The sequence below is a fragment of the Camelus ferus genome, chromosome 3 (assembly GCF_009834535.1).
Source record: "Camelus ferus isolate YT-003-E chromosome 3, BCGSAC_Cfer_1.0, whole genome shotgun sequence".
Lineage (NCBI taxonomy): Eukaryota > Metazoa > Chordata > Mammalia > Artiodactyla > Camelidae > Camelus > Camelus ferus.
This window is the reverse complement of record NC_045698.1, coordinates 4,385,503-4,402,622: the sequence shown is the minus strand read 5'-3', so window position 1 is coordinate 4,402,622 and position 17,120 is coordinate 4,385,503. Positions and strand designations below refer to the sequence as shown.

General features: G+C 52.2%; 1 protein-coding gene across 2 annotated transcripts in view; it reads right to left on the bottom strand.

The window, feature by feature from the left end:
• The window catches only part of UBE2QL1 (ubiquitin conjugating enzyme E2 Q family like 1), a 46,786-nt gene extending 45,059 nt beyond the window's left edge, over positions 1–1,727 (bottom strand). For both annotated transcript variants that reach the window (XM_032469790.1, XM_032469796.1), the window contains exon 1: positions 917–1,727. In XM_032469790.1, coding sequence (XP_032325681.1) covers positions 917–1,699 — 783 coding nt within the window. In that variant the 5' untranslated portion in view covers positions 1,700–1,727. The remainder of the gene's footprint in view (positions 1–916) is intronic.
• Between the last annotated feature and the right edge of the window lie 15,393 nt (positions 1,728–17,120).

Sequence of the window (17,120 nt, the reverse complement as noted above, 5' to 3'; positions counted from 1 at the left end):
AGACCAAAACCTTGAACAACTACCAGGAGGTGATGGTCCTGGAGAGAGGCAGGTACCAGGCATTTCCTTGATGGAGTCTGGCCTTGTCACTTAAGGAACCACTCAACCCACACCTCGGCCTTGCCAGTGAAATTTCTCAAGAGCAGTATTTTCACCTTCGCAGTTGATGCTATTCAGGACCCAGCAGACCGGGGAGCAGACTCGCCAGCAGGTGGCTGGTCCTCTGCTGAGCCCCTCACCTGCAGAGCACCCCTAAGAAGCTGGGGAGGAAACGTGTGTGGTGGGGAAGGGGGTGATAAACTAGGCTGGACATTGAGATCCTGAGGTACACAGAAAGTTCCACCCTCACGGAGATTATGAGGACAGGAGATGCGGAGAAGCCGACAAGGGGGAGAAGGGGGAAATGGAGAGGAGGGGAGAGGAGAGTGGGGGAGACTGGCTGGGGGGCGGAGAAGGAGGACAGGGAGAGAGGTAGGGGAGGAGGGGAGATGGTGGAGGGGGAAGGGGGAACGGGAGGAGCAGATGGGGGCAGTGGGTCAGGAGATGAGGGCAGAAGGTAGAGGGTAGAGCGGAGGAACGACAGGGGAGAAGGAATAGAGGAGAAAAGGAGAGGGGGTGTCGGGGAGGGAGAGAGCGAGAGACGAGGAGAGGGAGTAAGCTGGAGACCCGCAGAGAGAGGGGTGAGGGACCCAGAGAGATGAGACGGAAAAGTAAGGAAGGACGAAAACGCTCAGGGAAAAGAAGCCGAGGCGCCCGGGCACGTCTACCCTTCGGAAGAGAGTTCAGAAAAAGCCCGGCACGCACCCGCAGCCAGGCCGGGAGCTGGGGGGCCGAGGGGCCGGCCCTGCGCCGCCCACCCGCCCGCACGTCGCGCGCGGCGCCCACCCCCGCGCGCCCCCAGCCCCTCCCGGCTTACCTGGCCCTTGACCAGGCTGGCGGCGAACTGGCGCATGACCGCCTCCACGGTGTAGGCGCTGGACCAGCCGCGCGGCGTGAGTAGCTCCATGCAGATGGCGCCGCCGTCCAGCACGTAGCCGTTCTCCAGGCGCGGGCTGAGCACCCGCATGAAGGGCGGCGAGAAGGGGAAGTTGTCGGGGAAGGTGAGGTTGAGCAGGATGAACTCGGTGTTGGTCTCCTTCATGTCCTGCCACAGCACCGAGTCCTTGTCCACCTGGTGCAGCTTCACGTTCCAGTCGAAGAGGCTCTCGTCCACCAGCTCCACGGAGATGAAGCGGTCGCTGAGGCGCGCGATGTCCTGCAGCTCCTTCATGAGCCGCCGGCTGCGCACCTGCGTGCAGTGCTGCTGGCGCGCCGCGGGCACCAGGCTGCCGCCCGCTGCCGCCGCCGCTACCGCCAGGCCCGGCCCCGCCCTGGCGCCCGGCGCCCGCTCCCGGGGGCCCCCGGCGCCCGCCGCCCCCGCCGCCCCCGCCGCCGGCTGCGGCGGCTTGTCGCGCGGGGCCAGCTCCACCGCGCGCTTGCCCTTGCCCTTGCCGGGCCCGGGGCTGGCGTCGCCCGCGCTCGCCGCGGGGTGCTGCTGCTGCTGAGGCTTGTGGCCGCCGCTCTTGGCGCCGCCCTTGCCGCGCAGCGACGCGCTCTGCTGGCCGCTGCCGCCGCCGCGGTGGTTGTGGTGGTGCTTGGGGTCCTCGGTGTCCCGGTTGTGCAGGCGGATGAGCCCGATTTTGCGGAGCAGCGTGGCCATTTTAGGCTCGGCGCCGGCGCGAGGCTCCCTTGGGCTCCTGCCCCCGGAGCCCGAGAGCCGGGACTCGGGTGGCGCGGGGCGACGGAGACCGGCGACCACTCAGCGTGGCGAGGCGCGAGCCACCCCCGGCGCCGGTGGCCGTGGCGCAGCCGAGCGGGCAACACGCGCGCTCTCTGGCCGCGGTGTCGCCGCTGTCATATGACGGGGCCCGCTCGGCTCAGGCTCCGGCCACCCGGGAAGGGGAAGCGTGGAGGGGACGCGGCGCGGCTGACCGTTCCCCGGCCGGTCCCTGGGCACAGTCCCCGGAGCCCAGTGTCCGCGGTCCTTTGTGCACGGCTGCAGCCTGGCTGGCTTCGAGTCCGAGCGCCGCGCCCGGGCGCGCAGAGCAGCCCGCAGCTCCCGGGAGGCAGCGAGGTGGCCGCGGGCTCGCGCCGTGCGCGCCCGCCGGGCCGTGCCGCGCTGGCGGCTACCGCGGGGCCCCGGCCGCTGCCGCTCGCGTCGCCGCCGCCGCTGCGGCTGCTGACATTGCAGAGGCGGCTGCTCAGTCTGAGCCGAGCGCTGCGCGGAGGGGGCGGCCCTGCCGGCCGGCGGGGTGGGGGTGGGGGGCGCGGGGCGGAGCCGCGGGCCTGGCTGCTCCGTGCCGCCCCCGCCGCCCGCCCGCCGCCGGCTCCCGCGGCGACTCGCGCTCGGCCGCTGGGGGGAGACATCGGCGCGCGCCCGGCCGGATGGGCGCCGGGCTGCTGGGTAGCGGCACACCGAGCCGACCAGCTTGCAGAAGCGGGGCGAGGGTGGGGAGTAGGGGAGCAGGGGCGCGCGCGCGCGCTGATGAGAGTCTCGGAGGCTCCAGGTCCTTCTTCCCGAGATCCAGGCTCAGCCCCCGAGCCTCCGCCTCACTTAACCCGGTTAGAACAATCCGGAGGGGAAGGAGTGTCGGAAAAGGGTAGAAAGCAACCTGTTCACTGATTCCCTCGGACCATATGGAGCCTGGTGTCCCACACAGCCACCCTGGACGGGGTTTGGGGGACCAGCGCTTTCCTAAAGATCGATCAAAGAATCAGGAGGAGGGTGCGGGAAGCGTGCCCGCCGCAACCCACTAAAGAGTAGCCCCTCGAGTCACGATTTTAAAGGATGACCGTTCCGTGAATTCACCCCCTGCGTCCCGGCCCTGCTCCTTTTCTGCCCGCTACGCCAGAGGGTCCCTGCGTTCCAAAAAGGGGAGGAAGCCACCACCCAGCACTGGCTTTTCAGTCGTTTCCAAAAGGCCGGCCCTCTGCTGCCCGGAGTCCCCGCTACCCGCAGGCGACCTCGGGACCGGCCGCGGAAGGGTAGCAGATCCCCCTTCAACCTGGACTCTTTCAACCCTCCCCTCCTTCTCTGCCTTTAGCCCCATTGAAACTTATTTTTATCTGATGAAATTTCAAGCAAAAATCATGTTTAGGGCCCCGGCAGCTGGAATAGCCTGGGAAGCCCCGCAGGGTCCGTGTTTGCGGGGAGAGCGCTGCCGCGCGTGTTTTGGTGCGTCCGGCCCAGCTGCGCAGCGGGGAGCGGGGCGGTGGTGGTCGCCGCAGGAGAGGGGGACCGCCCCCACACCGAAATGCCTGAGGGCTGACTCCAAACTTTGCCGCTGTTCCTGGCTTGGCGTTCATCCTGAGGAGCCTCTAAATTCATTGGCAAAGCATGTTCATGCTGATGCCACCACGACGATTAAAAAAAAGTCTTTACCATTTAAACTTCTTCCAAATTATTAAAAATTTTCACTGTGAAAAATAACTCTTTGGGCTATTGAGGAGATCAGTACAGATCTACCGGGCCTGGAGGTCGGTTTTCTGGGGTTGTCTCCTCTAGGAGAGCCAGGTGCCAGCCTCCTCATCGGCTTGTGGCAAGTGGGCAGGACACGTCTGCATCTTGGGACACGGTCCCCTGGAGTGGCGACTGTATACAAAGGTGCCTTTCCGCAGAGGCTGTTTTCAGATGAATGGGACTGGGCAGAGTAGCGGCTAGTAAAGATCAGTGGCTGGTGACCAAATGTGGCTGCAGCCGACTGAAGGCTAGTTGTTCTGGTCTCATGGGCTTTTTCGGTGACCTCGTTCTATCCAGCTCTGACTTTTAAAGAGAGGTTGAGCAGGAAAATGACCGTGCCTATCTGGAAAGTACCCCGAGTTCATTTAACCTGTGGGAAGAGGGGATGTGAGTAGATCCAGAGGAGACACTGGTAGGGACAGGCAGGCATCGCACGATTTATCATGTCACGGCCACAGAAGCCCTCTCGGGTTTTATCTGACCCACTTTATTGGTGGAGAAATTGTGTTTCAGAGAAGCGCATCACTGGCCCAGCTCAGCCACATGCTGGGACCTACACCCTGGTCCACGTGCCCCCAGGCCCGGTGCTGGGGTTGACCAGCTGCCCCAGACTGCACACTGCACAGCAGGGTTTCTGGGGTGGGGTGTCAGTCCCGGTCCTGGAGGTGGAAGGAGAAAGGCTTCATAGGTGTGATTTTCATCCCCACATACCAGCTGGTTTTGGGGAAGGCCTCAGAGAAACATTTCCCATCTGGAGCAGGGATGGCATCCAGTCTGGTTTGGGAATGGTTTAACTGAAATCCCAGGTAGCCACCTGTAAGGCCTTTATTTCCAAATGGAAGTATTGCTAGGGTGACCATATAGTTCATTTTCTGAATGCAGGTTTTTCTTGAGAGTGAAAGGATCACAGTTCATGCTGATTCTGGGACAGGAGGCCAAAGCAAGACTGACCCAGATGTGAAATAGTGGCCATCTTACTTGTTATCTGCCTGTTAGACTTTCAGCATCTCAGATCAGCTCTCTAAAGGGCTAAAGGCAAATGGTAATTAAAAATTGGCAGCAACCTAAATTTATAACAGAATATTATGCAGCAGTAACTATAGTTATGAACATTATATAGCAAAATGAAAATATTTATGATGTACACAATAATTCTCAGTAAGAAAGCAGAGTCCAAAATTATATCCACAATACAGCTACAACTACATAAACTATGCATAGGAAAAAAGGCTGGAAGGAGGAAGATTGAAACCATAACAGTTATTACATCAGTACGGGTAGGCATTCTCAATTTACCCCCTCCCCAATCCTCCAGTCCATGGATCCAAACATTTGCTTCAGTGACAGGACGGTAGGGGCAGCAGTGAGAAGAAGGGCCCTCTCCTTCTCCTATCCCAGGAGATTCTAGAAAGTTCCACATGATCAGAGGAATGAATGGATACCTAGAAAAAGAGTATATTGTAGTTATAAGGAAAAAATGTTAGCAAACTTTAAACAATTATCTTATTGGAGATTAAGTTTACAATATTAAGACAGCTGAGTTCAGAGCATTTAGTACAATAAAATAATCTCTAAGGACAGCTATGGGTCTCTAGCTCCTCCTCCATTGGCAGGTACTGATGGGGTGCAGAAGGAATGGTTAGGGCATCTCTGCAGAGGCCTGAGGCCAATCTACCGTGCAGAGAAGAAAGGGAGAGAGGGAGAGAAGCTGCTATTCACAATCGTCCATCATCTGGGAATTGCATTGTACCTGCCAACAGTGCTCCCATGGGCATTTGAGTCAATGGTGCCGGGGGCCAGCTGTCTCCAGTTGCAGTTTTTATATAGAGGTGAAGAACTAGGTTTGCCTCTTTTATTCTTTGCCTCAAAGGACTGCATCCTAATTTTCCCAGTTGGCCCTATTTTTTTATGAGCCCCAATCTCATAAAGGCATCAACCAGACTAGCTCAAAATATCAGCCCCCCAGTTTATACACATGGTTTATTCTCTTGAATGAAGGTGCTAAGATCACTATCAAAATTCAAAAACATTTCCTTTTTTTTAAATTGAAGTATAGTCAGTTTACAATGTGTCAAGTTCTGGTGTACAGCATCATGTTCCAGTCATACATATCCATACAAATATTCATCTTCATACTCTTTTTGTTATAGGTTATTACAAAATACTGAATATAGTTCCCTGTGCTGTACAGAAGAAACTTGTTGTTTATCTATTTTATATATTGTAGTTAGTATCTGCACATCTCAAAAACATTTTCTGCTAGAAGAATTCACTGCAAGGCAGCATAGTGTTGATTTCTGATGACTCTGGGTCACATGACCTATTACGGCATTCATTCATCAATCATCAGTGCTAGCACTTAGATGGTACTTCACGACTCACGTGTCACCCCAAGCACTATAAATATACATATGCATATGTATATAATATATGTAGTCACTGAATCTTCATAACAGCTCTTAAAAGTAGTTACTATGTTTATCCCTATTTTAGAGAGAAATTAAGTAACTAGTCCAAAATAATGCAGTGAATGGTCAGAGAAGCCAGGATTCAAATGCAGACAGACAGCTTCAAATGGTGCTGTGACCATTGCTCTGTGCGCACCTACTGCACGCAGTCACTGGGGAGACGGTGGTGCAGGAAATCTTGCCCTCGTGGACCTGGGGTGCTAGGGAGGATGTCTTTTCACCCTCCGAGCACCCCTCAGAATAGAAAACTCTTTGGCAGTCACTAATGGAAAGAGCTTGAGGGCATCAAGAAACATTCCACCCTCACTTCTGCATTTGCTCAAGACCCACAGTGGATGCACACATATTTTGTTATTTAACTGAAAGCTCAGCTTTTCCTTTTGCAGCACAGACCTCTGAAGTCATGGTGGTGAGGATCTTGCCCAGAGTCACAGGAGGTTGTGCGAGAGGGGGCCCGGAGCCCCAGTCCTGACACGTTGCCCAGTGCTATCAAAACGCTTTCCTCACTGCCATGTTCTGTAGCCTGTGTCATAAGAGGACGGGCCCCTCTGTTTTCTGTCAGGGTGCGTGCCTGGGGAACCCAGCTGCCATGTTTTGAGGAAGCCCAGTCTTCACTAAAGAGGCCACACGGGTGGGTGTCCCAGCTAACGCCTTTGTAGACAGCCAGCAGCACGGACCAGATGTGAGTGAACACAGGTGATTCCGGCTCCCAGCCTTGGAGGCGTCCAGCTGAGGCCCTAAGATATTGAGGAGAAGAAACCAGCTGTCCCCACTGGGCCCTGAATGACTGTCACCCCCAGGGACAAGAAAGAGCATTGATTGGGAGGGGCAAGAAAGAACACTGCTGATGCAGGCCGCCCTGTTTGGGGGCGATTTGTTACACAGTGGCAGTGCAGGTCCTTCTGGCCCTCACCTCCTCGAGGCCAGAACCTTGCTTTTCCAGGCTTCCCTGGTGCTGGGCACAGGACCGGGCCGCAGCCAATCTGATGCCCCCACGTAGAACTTCAGGTTAGAAGATGGAGGCTGAATAGGGGTTCGTCCTGGTGAGTGAACTGGGGACCCAGCTTTCAGGCAGGAGCAGCTATTTCGCATGGGGCTGCCAAGCTCAGGGTTGATGCTTCTGTCTGGGGTCCTTGTCTCCCAGCTGGAGCAGGACTTGCTTGGGGTGGATCAGTGGTATCACTTGGTATGTCATTCAGGCTGTGTGGGTTCCAAATCAAATTTCAGATCATCCTGGAGATTATTCAAGTGACATTAATACATTCCTCTTTGGTCGATAAGCTCAGTTGTTCGTGACCAAGAGCTCTGACTTACAGAACGTCTCTCCACTGTGGACCCCCTGCCGGAATTCATGCCTGCACAGAGCACCTGCTCTGTGGTGCTTGTCCTGACCTACTGTCCATCACTCTCTGACTCAAGGGGCCCTCACCTGCTCTTCGTTCTCAAAGCCTTCACTTCAGTGACCACCCCAGTCTGCTGTTTTCCATCCAAACTTAACGCAGAGGAGCAAGTGGGTTTTATCTCCTCACCAACTTGGTCCATTAGTAGAAGCTACCAGGGGTGCTGTGCTGAGAAGGACTGACGTTGGGCTTTGAGAAGAATGTGGTCCTCAATGAAGGATGACTGCTGTAGGGGCTGGGTTAGCGGCATCCCATATACCAAGCCACCTTTGACTGAACTTCAAGGATTCTGGAAGGAAAACACCCTGATCAGACTAATTCACATAAAAATTTCAATAATACATAGGAGTGTTTATATTTTAAAATAATACGTCTTGTATTAGGTAGAGCACTGGTTGTGCTGATTTAATAAAATGTAATCTAGAGGCTCGAATAAGAAGTTTATTTCTCTTGGCTGTGACAAGGCAGGGACCATGTGGCCTCCATGGTGGCTTTGGCTGTTGCCTTTTGCTGATTCTGGAAATGACTGTAACGAAGTGCCCTGGAAGTTACACACACCGATTTTAGTCAGAGCCCATTCCGCACCCAGCTCCAAGGCAGCCCAGGGAATGCAGTTTCTCTCTGGATAATGCGTGTCAGCTTAAACTTCACTAGAAAGAAACAGGGGGGCATGGATTCTGGGGGTGAGTTAGAAGTCTTTACCACACGTACGTAATAGCTCATTTCAGGGAGGAACCTGTACAGTGAAGGGGCTCCGATCATGCATGCATATCATCTTTACCAGGTGTTTTTCTCAGGTCTGCGCCTGAGCGGTTCTGCTCTCTGCCCTTCGGATGAGAACATGGGTTTATGCTGTTATAAACTCACACTGTATTGTAATTCCTTTGGAGGATAAACTCTCCTCTCCTGGGTCAGACATGCAGGTGTGGCCTTGGGGTGAGCTGGGCTCTGGGGTGGCTGGGAGGGGTGGTGGGTGAGCTTTGAAGAGAACAGACCTTCCACTGCAGCCTTGGGTGAGGCTAGTACAGGGCCTTCCAGCCCAGGAGCTGGGGTTCTCTCTCAGACACAAAGAAACTGCTTCTGCGGGTGAGGGGTGTTAGGGCTGCAGGCTCTCAAAGCTTTCGGAGTCACCCAGTGGGCTTGTTTCATTGTCAGGACGCTGTTTCTTCCCAGTTGCTGCTCTGACTCTCACGTCAGTGCGTTGGCAAGGCTGTGAATCCGATGCCCTTTATCATTCTGCAACCTCAAGAGGCAAACTGTGGCCCGGGTTCTGAGCTGCCTGTCCTCCAGCTGTAAGACTTCTGGCAGTCTTTCAGGCTGTCAGGCGTGTTCTGCCTGCTCTGATGCCCCCCATCCCCGAGCTTGCTGGTTTCCCTCTGCCAGCTCTCTCTCCGCGGGTCAGAGACCCCCTCTTCCCCCTCTCCACTGGCGTCACAATTTCTACCATGACAGTCCAACGCAGCAGGTACTTGCTTTCCCCAAACCTTCCTTTCAGTGTGTCCCACGTCTCAGGCAAGTGGCAATCATTGCAGAACGGTGATGCTGCTGCTTTATGCGAATTCTCAGTTTTCCATTTTCCACCGGCATTGACTCCATCATTGTGCTCAAGGTCAAAGCCATTAGTCAGTCATATCAATCTTTGAACCCACTCCTGCTCCTAAGCCCTGAATTCGTTAGAATCCGATCAGGAACATAGAGATTTGCTAAGTGTTTCAACAGAAGATATTTATTTTTATTTTATTTTTTTTCCTTCAGAATCTCAGAGTGGATATAAATATAAATATATATATATATATATAATTTTTTATTGAAATACAGTCAATTTATAATGTTAATGAGTTTCAGGTGTACAGCAAAACAATTCAGTTGTACATTATACATACATACACTCTTTCTTTTCAGATCCCTTTCCATTAGATGCTATTACAAGAAATTGAATGTAGTTCCCTGTGCTGTACAGTAGGTCCTTGTTTCTATGTTTTGTATATAGTAGTGCGTCTCTGCTAATCCCCAACCTCTAATTTATCCCTCTCCATCTTTCCCCCTGTGTTAACCATGGCTTGTTTTCTCTTTCTGTGTGTCTGTCTTTGGTTTGTAAATAGAATTTTTTTTTTTTTCAGATTCCACATGCAAGTGACATCATATGATACGTGTCTTTCTCTCAACAGAAGCTATATTATCCAGATAGTTGGTTACAAAGGTGCTGAAGTGTTTGGGAAACCAAAGAAGAAACAGGGGTACTGAGGACGCCAAAGGAAAGCGGGGTACTACCCTTCTGTTCCGGCCAATCGCCTCCTAGAGCTGGGACTTGGTGGGGGTGGGGGGGCTAGATCTGGACCTGTGGGTCAGCGAGGGAATGGCCACAGAGGTGATGTCCCCAAGCGCTGCCTCGTCCCGCGGCCGCTTCACCTCTGCTGTGAAGTGAAGCAGCAGCTGCCGGGAGCCAGCAGGGCATCCTCACTCCTTTGCTCACTCTCGGCCTCCGGAGTTGGGCGGTCCAGCCCAGCCGCGGTCCATGTGTGCACCGCCCGGACGACCGCGTGAACCACCGCCGTCACAGTCTCTGAGGGCTTCCTCTTGCGCTCTACTTAGCCTTTTGAGCGGAGAAGGAGAAGAAAGAATCTTAGACGGCTTTTGTAATTCCGGAATTTAGATTTTCTCTGGCAGTTGAAGGCACGCTTGACTGATGAAATGAGTCACGCGTTCTTTTCTGAGGAAGAAACTGCTTGGTCCTAGAGAGATTTCCAGAGATAATCAGCTCGTCTTTCCTGTCCTTTTCATCTTTGCTTGGGGCAAAGACAGTTACTTTCTGGTTGTGTGGAAGTGTGAGGTGACAGCTGATATTGTGTGTCAAGATGGCATCTCTATTCATTCCTACCTTAAATATTAGGTCTAAATATAGGTCCCGATGTAGTATTCAGAGAAAGGAAAGTCAGGTCTGCTTGCTGGCACAGCTCAGGGATGGTGAGTGAAATACTGTAATTAGCTGAAACCAAGAACATATGTTATATTTATCGCATGCATTTTCACAGCATTAGAATATAATGGATTTTTGGAACTTTTTTTTTCTTTTTGTTATTTATCTTACCAGCAGAGAATGACAATAAATGTCTTATTGCTCTCATGTCTGCTTTGAAAAATATAATTAAAAATAAACTCTGCAAATTTGGTACTCAAAGATAGTGTCATCTTTGAAAATTTTAAAAATAGAGGATTAATTTACATGCAGTGAAGTGCACAGATCTTAATTGCACAACTCAGTGGGTTTGGGAAAATGTATGCGGTTGTGTGACTTACACTCCAAGCAAGATAAAGGCTATTTTCATCACTACAGAAAGACCCCCTACGTTGCTTTGGGGTCAGGTCCACACTATCTCTCCACCTAAGGCACCCTTGGTTCTGATTTCTATCATCGTAAAGCAGTTTTGCTTGTTTCTGAACCTTATATTAATGGAATTATATAGTATGTACTCTTTTATATCTGGCTTCTATCAATCAATACATAATCAATCCATGATCTCATGGTGAGATCTGCTCACGTTGTGTATCTGTCAGCGTTTGTTTTTATTGACCAGTGCTATTCACTGCATGAATGAACCACAATATGTTTATCCATCTTCCTGTCAAAGGATATTTGGGTTGCTTCCACTTTTGAACATTGTGTATATAGTTTCTGTGCACACTCAGGTGCCAGTCTTTTTGAATATCTGTTTTCACGTCTCACAGGTTACGATAAGAAGTGGAATGGCTGGGTCGAAGGCTGTTGTTTAACTGCCCAAGAAACGTCTAAACTGTCATCCATGTAGGTTGTACCTTTTACACTCTCCGGGCATGACTGCCAGGAGACAAGAAGGAGGCTCGTCAGTGGTCATGAAGTTTGGAGGCATCCCTGAAAGACAAGAGCAGATTGAAGCAGACGGTCAGTGGAGTCCAGTGAATCCACAGCATGAAAGTTCTGCCACGAAGGTTGGAAGTGTTTCAGACTGAATGAGGATAAAGAACAGGATGAGGACTCCAGACAGTCACCAAGGTGATCCTGGCTGTGCCACAATGGGCAGCGTTAGAAAATGCACCCAAACGTGGGAGAAATCGTGGGTGCAGCTGGAGATGCTGTGATGAGTCAGAAGCTGCTTACCTGGATCAGTACCAGTTTACTCCTTCTGGAAGCAGGCCCCTCACCCGCAATCATGGAAGACAGGAAGTTCAGAATCTGCCCTCCCCGGGGGTGAGCAGGGACTCCTGGGCAGTCACGTATGTACAGAGAATAAAACACCACCAGACACCTGGGGGGAAGCAACCTGACCTCAGAGCTCACATCTGAGGAAGCAAAGCTAAACACAGAAAAAGCGCTTTCAGGACATGTAATGAGTGTCTTCAAAAGCAACGTGCGATGAAATTCATTCTGCTGCCTTTCAGTGGATGGCATCTCTGAACATATTTTTCTTGAATGATTGAATACGTGCATAAACGAATTATTGAAGAATGAGTATTTAAATAGGAAAGCCTGTGACCTGATGAAAGCAATCCCCACCAGTGATGCTGCCCCACCAGAAACGTATGGGTGTGGTGATCCTGGTGGCGAAGTCCAGGCACTGCAGACAGGGAGGGGCGAGAGCCTCGTCTGAGTCATCATTTTGTTGTTCTCTCAGTGTATATGGCCCCCCTTTGCTTTTGAAGCAGGGGATTATATCTCAGCTTGGTAAACCTGTCCCTGAGAAATCCTGAGTTCTGGGGAGGATGTGACCACACGAATGGCTGGCTGATTTGTGGAAGAGATGCCGCCACTGACTGCTCACCCTGGAGTGAGTCAAGACTGCTGCTTGGCAGCCAAGACCGTGCAATGCTGGGTCTCTGAGCTCAGATGTTTTCCCGGAATTCCTGACATAGAGTTTAAGAAAGAGTTTTATCCTAAAGTGTATGACAAGAGCCCCTTCGACAGACAGACAAATCAGATAACAAGAGAACCCTGGCACCGAATACTATCAAATACACAGAAAGGGCTGGGGGTGGAGAGGAATGAATCCTTGCTTAGTTTAGAGTGACCGTGAACTGGGGAAGAAAGGTGGGAAAGGCCATTCTCAAACACGATGCTGATTTTGATGGAACACAGAGGCCGTAATTAAGGTGTAAGTCTGTTTCTGTTCCATCATGATTTTAAAACCTGATAGGATCCCAAAGTGCAAGAATGTTTGTTCACTCGAATGGAAGCAAGATATTGGGGGAGGGGAAGGGATGATGCTAGTTTGAGACGGCAAATATTCATCTTGGGAGTGAATGATACAGCTTTTTCTACTTAATTTTTTAATTGGAAGTACAGCTGATTGACAATGCTGTATTGAATTTCCACAGCTGACTCTGAGTTGCCTGTATACCTCGGGACCCATATTCGGGTTTCATTTTGTCCTTTATCTTGTTAAAAATGTAAATTGAAATTATGAACTTTTCTGCAAGAAACTGATGTGTTTTGGACACATGGGATGTGCAAGTGGGCTGTGACATACACATGAGCAATGATGGGAAAAGTCTAGAGCAAATTCACTGAAGGGACTCCTTCGGAAAACATCTAAAATGTCCCGCTTTCATGTTTAAAAAGGTGCTATGTTATGGTGCACAGTGATATTGTAACCATCCTTTTCCTCTTTGCCTCAGACTTGTCCTTCGATTGAAACCAGCTCCTGAGTCAACAGACAACGCAGGCTGGCCTGTTTGCTGGTGTAGGGCACACGAGCAGAGGTAAGGCACTTTCCTACAGGACCACGGCCGCTGTGTCCCAGAGAGCTTTTGGGAACTTCCTGCACTGTGACACGTGCTCTTGAGGTCACTTTCTCACAGTTCCAGTGTTTTTGGTCTCAGCATACAAAGCTCAAGGGCAGTACCCTTCTGCCCAGAGGGTGGGTGACTGGTGTGTGAAAACCCAGAGTGGATTAACTCCGAGAGGATGGAAGGTTTGCAAGGCCTGCTCACCTTTCCTATGTGCAAGGCAGTGGGGTATTTTCTTACCTGTCCTGTCCTGGTCCAGGCTGGTCTGTTCTATGATTTCCTTTTTTAGAAGATGCTCAATTGACTTCACTCCTTTCCAGTAGGCTTTGGTCTGCAGTGTTAAAATTCTGCCCTACATTGTCTTCTGCTGGTACAATGTAACCCATCTCCCCATCCCACACACCATAAAATAATTTGTTTCCAAGAAACATTTTATAGGTCGGAAGGCGTTATCCTGGGGTATGTCTGGAGACTTCGATAGGAAACCATCTTTTAAAGAAAGGGGATGGTCCTCTATGACCTTGGGGGTAATTGGCACTGAGTTACTCCTAAAATGTCTGGAACCCTCCATCCTTCTCCTGGGGTCTGGATGAGCCCAGAGGCCACCCCCACCCTGACCTGCCCAGGGCACCTGAGCCTGGGCAGCAGAACCGCCAAAAACTTCACGCTGCTCTTTGCATCTTCAGTAGCTGGGGAGGGAAAACTCCCTCTGAGAGTAAGACCTCCCTCTGAATCTGTCATTTTACAATCTCATCTTTTCTGAGAAAATATTCTACATTTTAGTGCTGCTTTTTCATCCAGGCAGCAATATTTTTCTTGAAAGGAGATTTTATTCGGAGTGAGCCTCTGCAGAATAAAAAATTAGGCAACTTAAGAAGATAGATGTTCCTTCCTCAAAACAGATAACTTAAATAGATAAGCCATGAGTTGTGCACATATATATATATATTTTTAAAGCAATTACCATCTGCCTGATAGAGAAGGGTAACTGCTGGGATTGAGGTTTATTGTGTAGCTTTATAATTAGGATGCCTCCGAACAGAATAATATCCTTCTCAGAATTCATGAAGAATGTTTCCTAATATTTTTCTTTTATTTTCAAACTCATTACAGAAACAACATTTGGCTTTGGAATAGAGGAATTTAGGTGGTAGAGTGTCGTGTTGCAGGGCAGAACATTTCTGCGAATCCAATTTTTGAGAGGTAACGGAAGCACTCACGTTGAGATGTGGAGCCTTTCTGCCTGACGTCAGTCGTTCCACCCACATCAGGCATGTGTGGTGAACTCCCCACATCCGAGCCCAGGGCCAGTCCTGGGCTGACGACAGGGAGGTGGCATCCAGCCCTCATTTCCCCTCTCAGGCCCGATTGTCCCCTCTCTTTGGCAAAGTTCCTGCTTGCCCTGGGTTTGGCCTTTCCCACACCCCCTGTTCCCTGTGCTTGAAAATGCCCCCTCCCCCGCCCCAGAGGCTCGCTGCTCCCTGAGACCCCTCCGGTCACCTTCCTCGGTGACCTGTGTCCCCCGCCTCCCGCACCCTGGGGTGCCAGTTATTGGGGTCAGTTGACTTCATCTACTTGAGCACGGGTTGGGGGTGAAGGACACTGCCATGCCCTCCCCCTCCCCCTAAGACACACATCACAGCCTCCCCGGTTCCAGGCCCAGCCGTGTCCCTCACCCTCTGCTCCACGTGTTAACGTTCTCGCCCCCGGTGTCTCAGAATGCCGCCGTATCTGAGATCGGGCCTCTATAGAAGGAATGGAAGGAAAAGAGGTTGTTAAGGTGGCCTTCAATTAAACTGGCGTCCTTTTAAGAAGAGGAGATAAGACCCCGACCCCACGCCCAAAGGGAACACCATGTGAAGACACAGGTGAAGGCCGCCGCCTACAAGCCAGAGGGAGAAGCCTCGGAGGAAATTTCCAGCCCCGCCGACTCCCTGGCCTTGGACTTGAGCTCCGGAGCAGTGAGAACATGGTACTCGGCCAGGGCCGCCCCAGTGAGGGAACACACCCGCCCGGGCCCCCGGGGAAGCCTGCGGGCGCCGAGCCGGTCTGCGCGGAGCTCGCGCATCCCCGAGCGCGGCTGCGGCCGCTGCTTCCGGCCTTCTTGTCCGGCTCAGGTCGCGGAGCGCTGCGTCGCCAGGCTCACGTTCAAGTCTGCTGGAGCACGCGTTTTATTTGTCAGGTGCCGTGGTCAGCTGCCCCGACCGCAGCCCAGTGGCCTTTTAAACCTTCCCGCTTGGAGTTATCCCCCGGCCATCCATCCTGCGCCTTTCCCCACAACCCTGGGCGGACGCCCGCTCCCGGCCTGCCCAGCCCCTGCAGGGCTCATCCCGGGAGGTGGTGCGGGGGGCGGGGGGCGGGGGGCTCTGGGTGGGACCCAGGGGAGCTGGGGCGGGGAGGTGGGGGTGCTGGGAGCTGCGTCCTGTAGGACCGCCTGCACCTCGGTGTTGGAGGGCCCAGCCACTCTAACCGATGCTGCTGCTTGCTCGTTCCTCCCAGCGGGGTGTGAACTGACTGCCTATGAGCTGTGACCTCACCTTCGCATCTGTACCCTCAACCCACAGGTGCTCCCTGCGAAGCCAGGGAGCCCAGCTGATGGAGGCTGTGTCCTCAGCGGAGGGGGTGGAAGGTGGGCCGGGGGTCTTCTGTCCTCTTCTCCCCTGCCTCCTTCCCTTCCCTAAAGTGGGCAGCTGTACCCAGTGAGAGAAGACTGCTTTTCTCCACTGTTCCCTGCACTGCTAGGAATGGGTGGAAGGGTCAGGTCTGTAAGGGAAGGAGGGGGGTTGGGTAGCACGGGGAGGGGGGGAGCCTGCTGAACTGAGGTTGACACCTGTGGGGGCTGGAGAGGCTGGCGCCTGTGAGGGTTGGAGAGGCTGGCGCCTGTGGGGCGAGGAGAGGCTGGTACCTGGGATAAGGAGGAAAGACTGGCACCTGTGATGGAGGGAGAGTCAGTTTTATTGGCCAGGAGTTGTTTGCCCCTCCATCTCCTGATGGATGAGCCCCCCAAACATACATAGTCCAACACCCATTTCAGAGACAGGCTCCCAGGTGGCAATGCCTAATGCAAAGGCTTCAGAGGCAGAAATCAAGGGTTCCCTTGGCCTCTGGTTAACTGCAGCGTCCCTGAGCCTTGGGTCCCAACAGTCTTGGCTGGGCTCGGAAGTCTCCCACACATCCCCGTCACCCCTCCAGCCTGGGAACTTCTCCAAGCACACGCAGAAGCAAACAACGAGCCAGCCCAGGCGTGGAACCAAAGTGAGCTATTTTTAAAAGTAATACACAAACGCTGTGTCTGTGACATAGAACTAGTCCTCATGCAAAGTAGAAAATGCAGTCCATCTCGTGACGATCTGCAAGCGTCACCAAGCCTGAGGTCACGGAGACATGGGAAAACTCCCTGATCATGGGTCTGGGACTTGCTGAATTTGGTACATGAGTGAAATTTAAAAATATTCAGATTTGGAATTAATATTAAAATAACCAGTTTTCAAAATAGCAGTCAAATTAGAAATATATAAATAGAGAGAGTCTTCAAATTATACCTGAAAACATTATCCTGTCTTCAGGGATATTTCCCAGACTTGTTTATGTGTTCCTCAACATAGCTACACCATGGCTGGTCACTTCCTAGGCTGAATTCATCTTCCTTCCCTCCTTCCTTCCTTCCTTCCTTTCCCTCCTTCCTTCCTTCCCCCCTTCCTTCCTTCCTTCTTTTCTTCATTCCTTCCTTCCTCCCTCCCTCCCTCCATCCCTCCCTCCCTTCCTTCCAGCTAAGAATATCCAAATGTAGAAATTATCAAGGGAAGATCTGTGACTCATTCCATCGAGTGGTCTATGACCAGAATACCAAGCATTTCAGATTAATTTGACAAGCAATTGTTGATGGACTATTGAGTAAGAGATGCAGCACTAGGTCTAGTCCCAAGGTAGTTTCTGGAAAGATGTGATTGTCCTTTCTGATATCAGTTTCAGAAATGGTCCCCAGACAGCCTA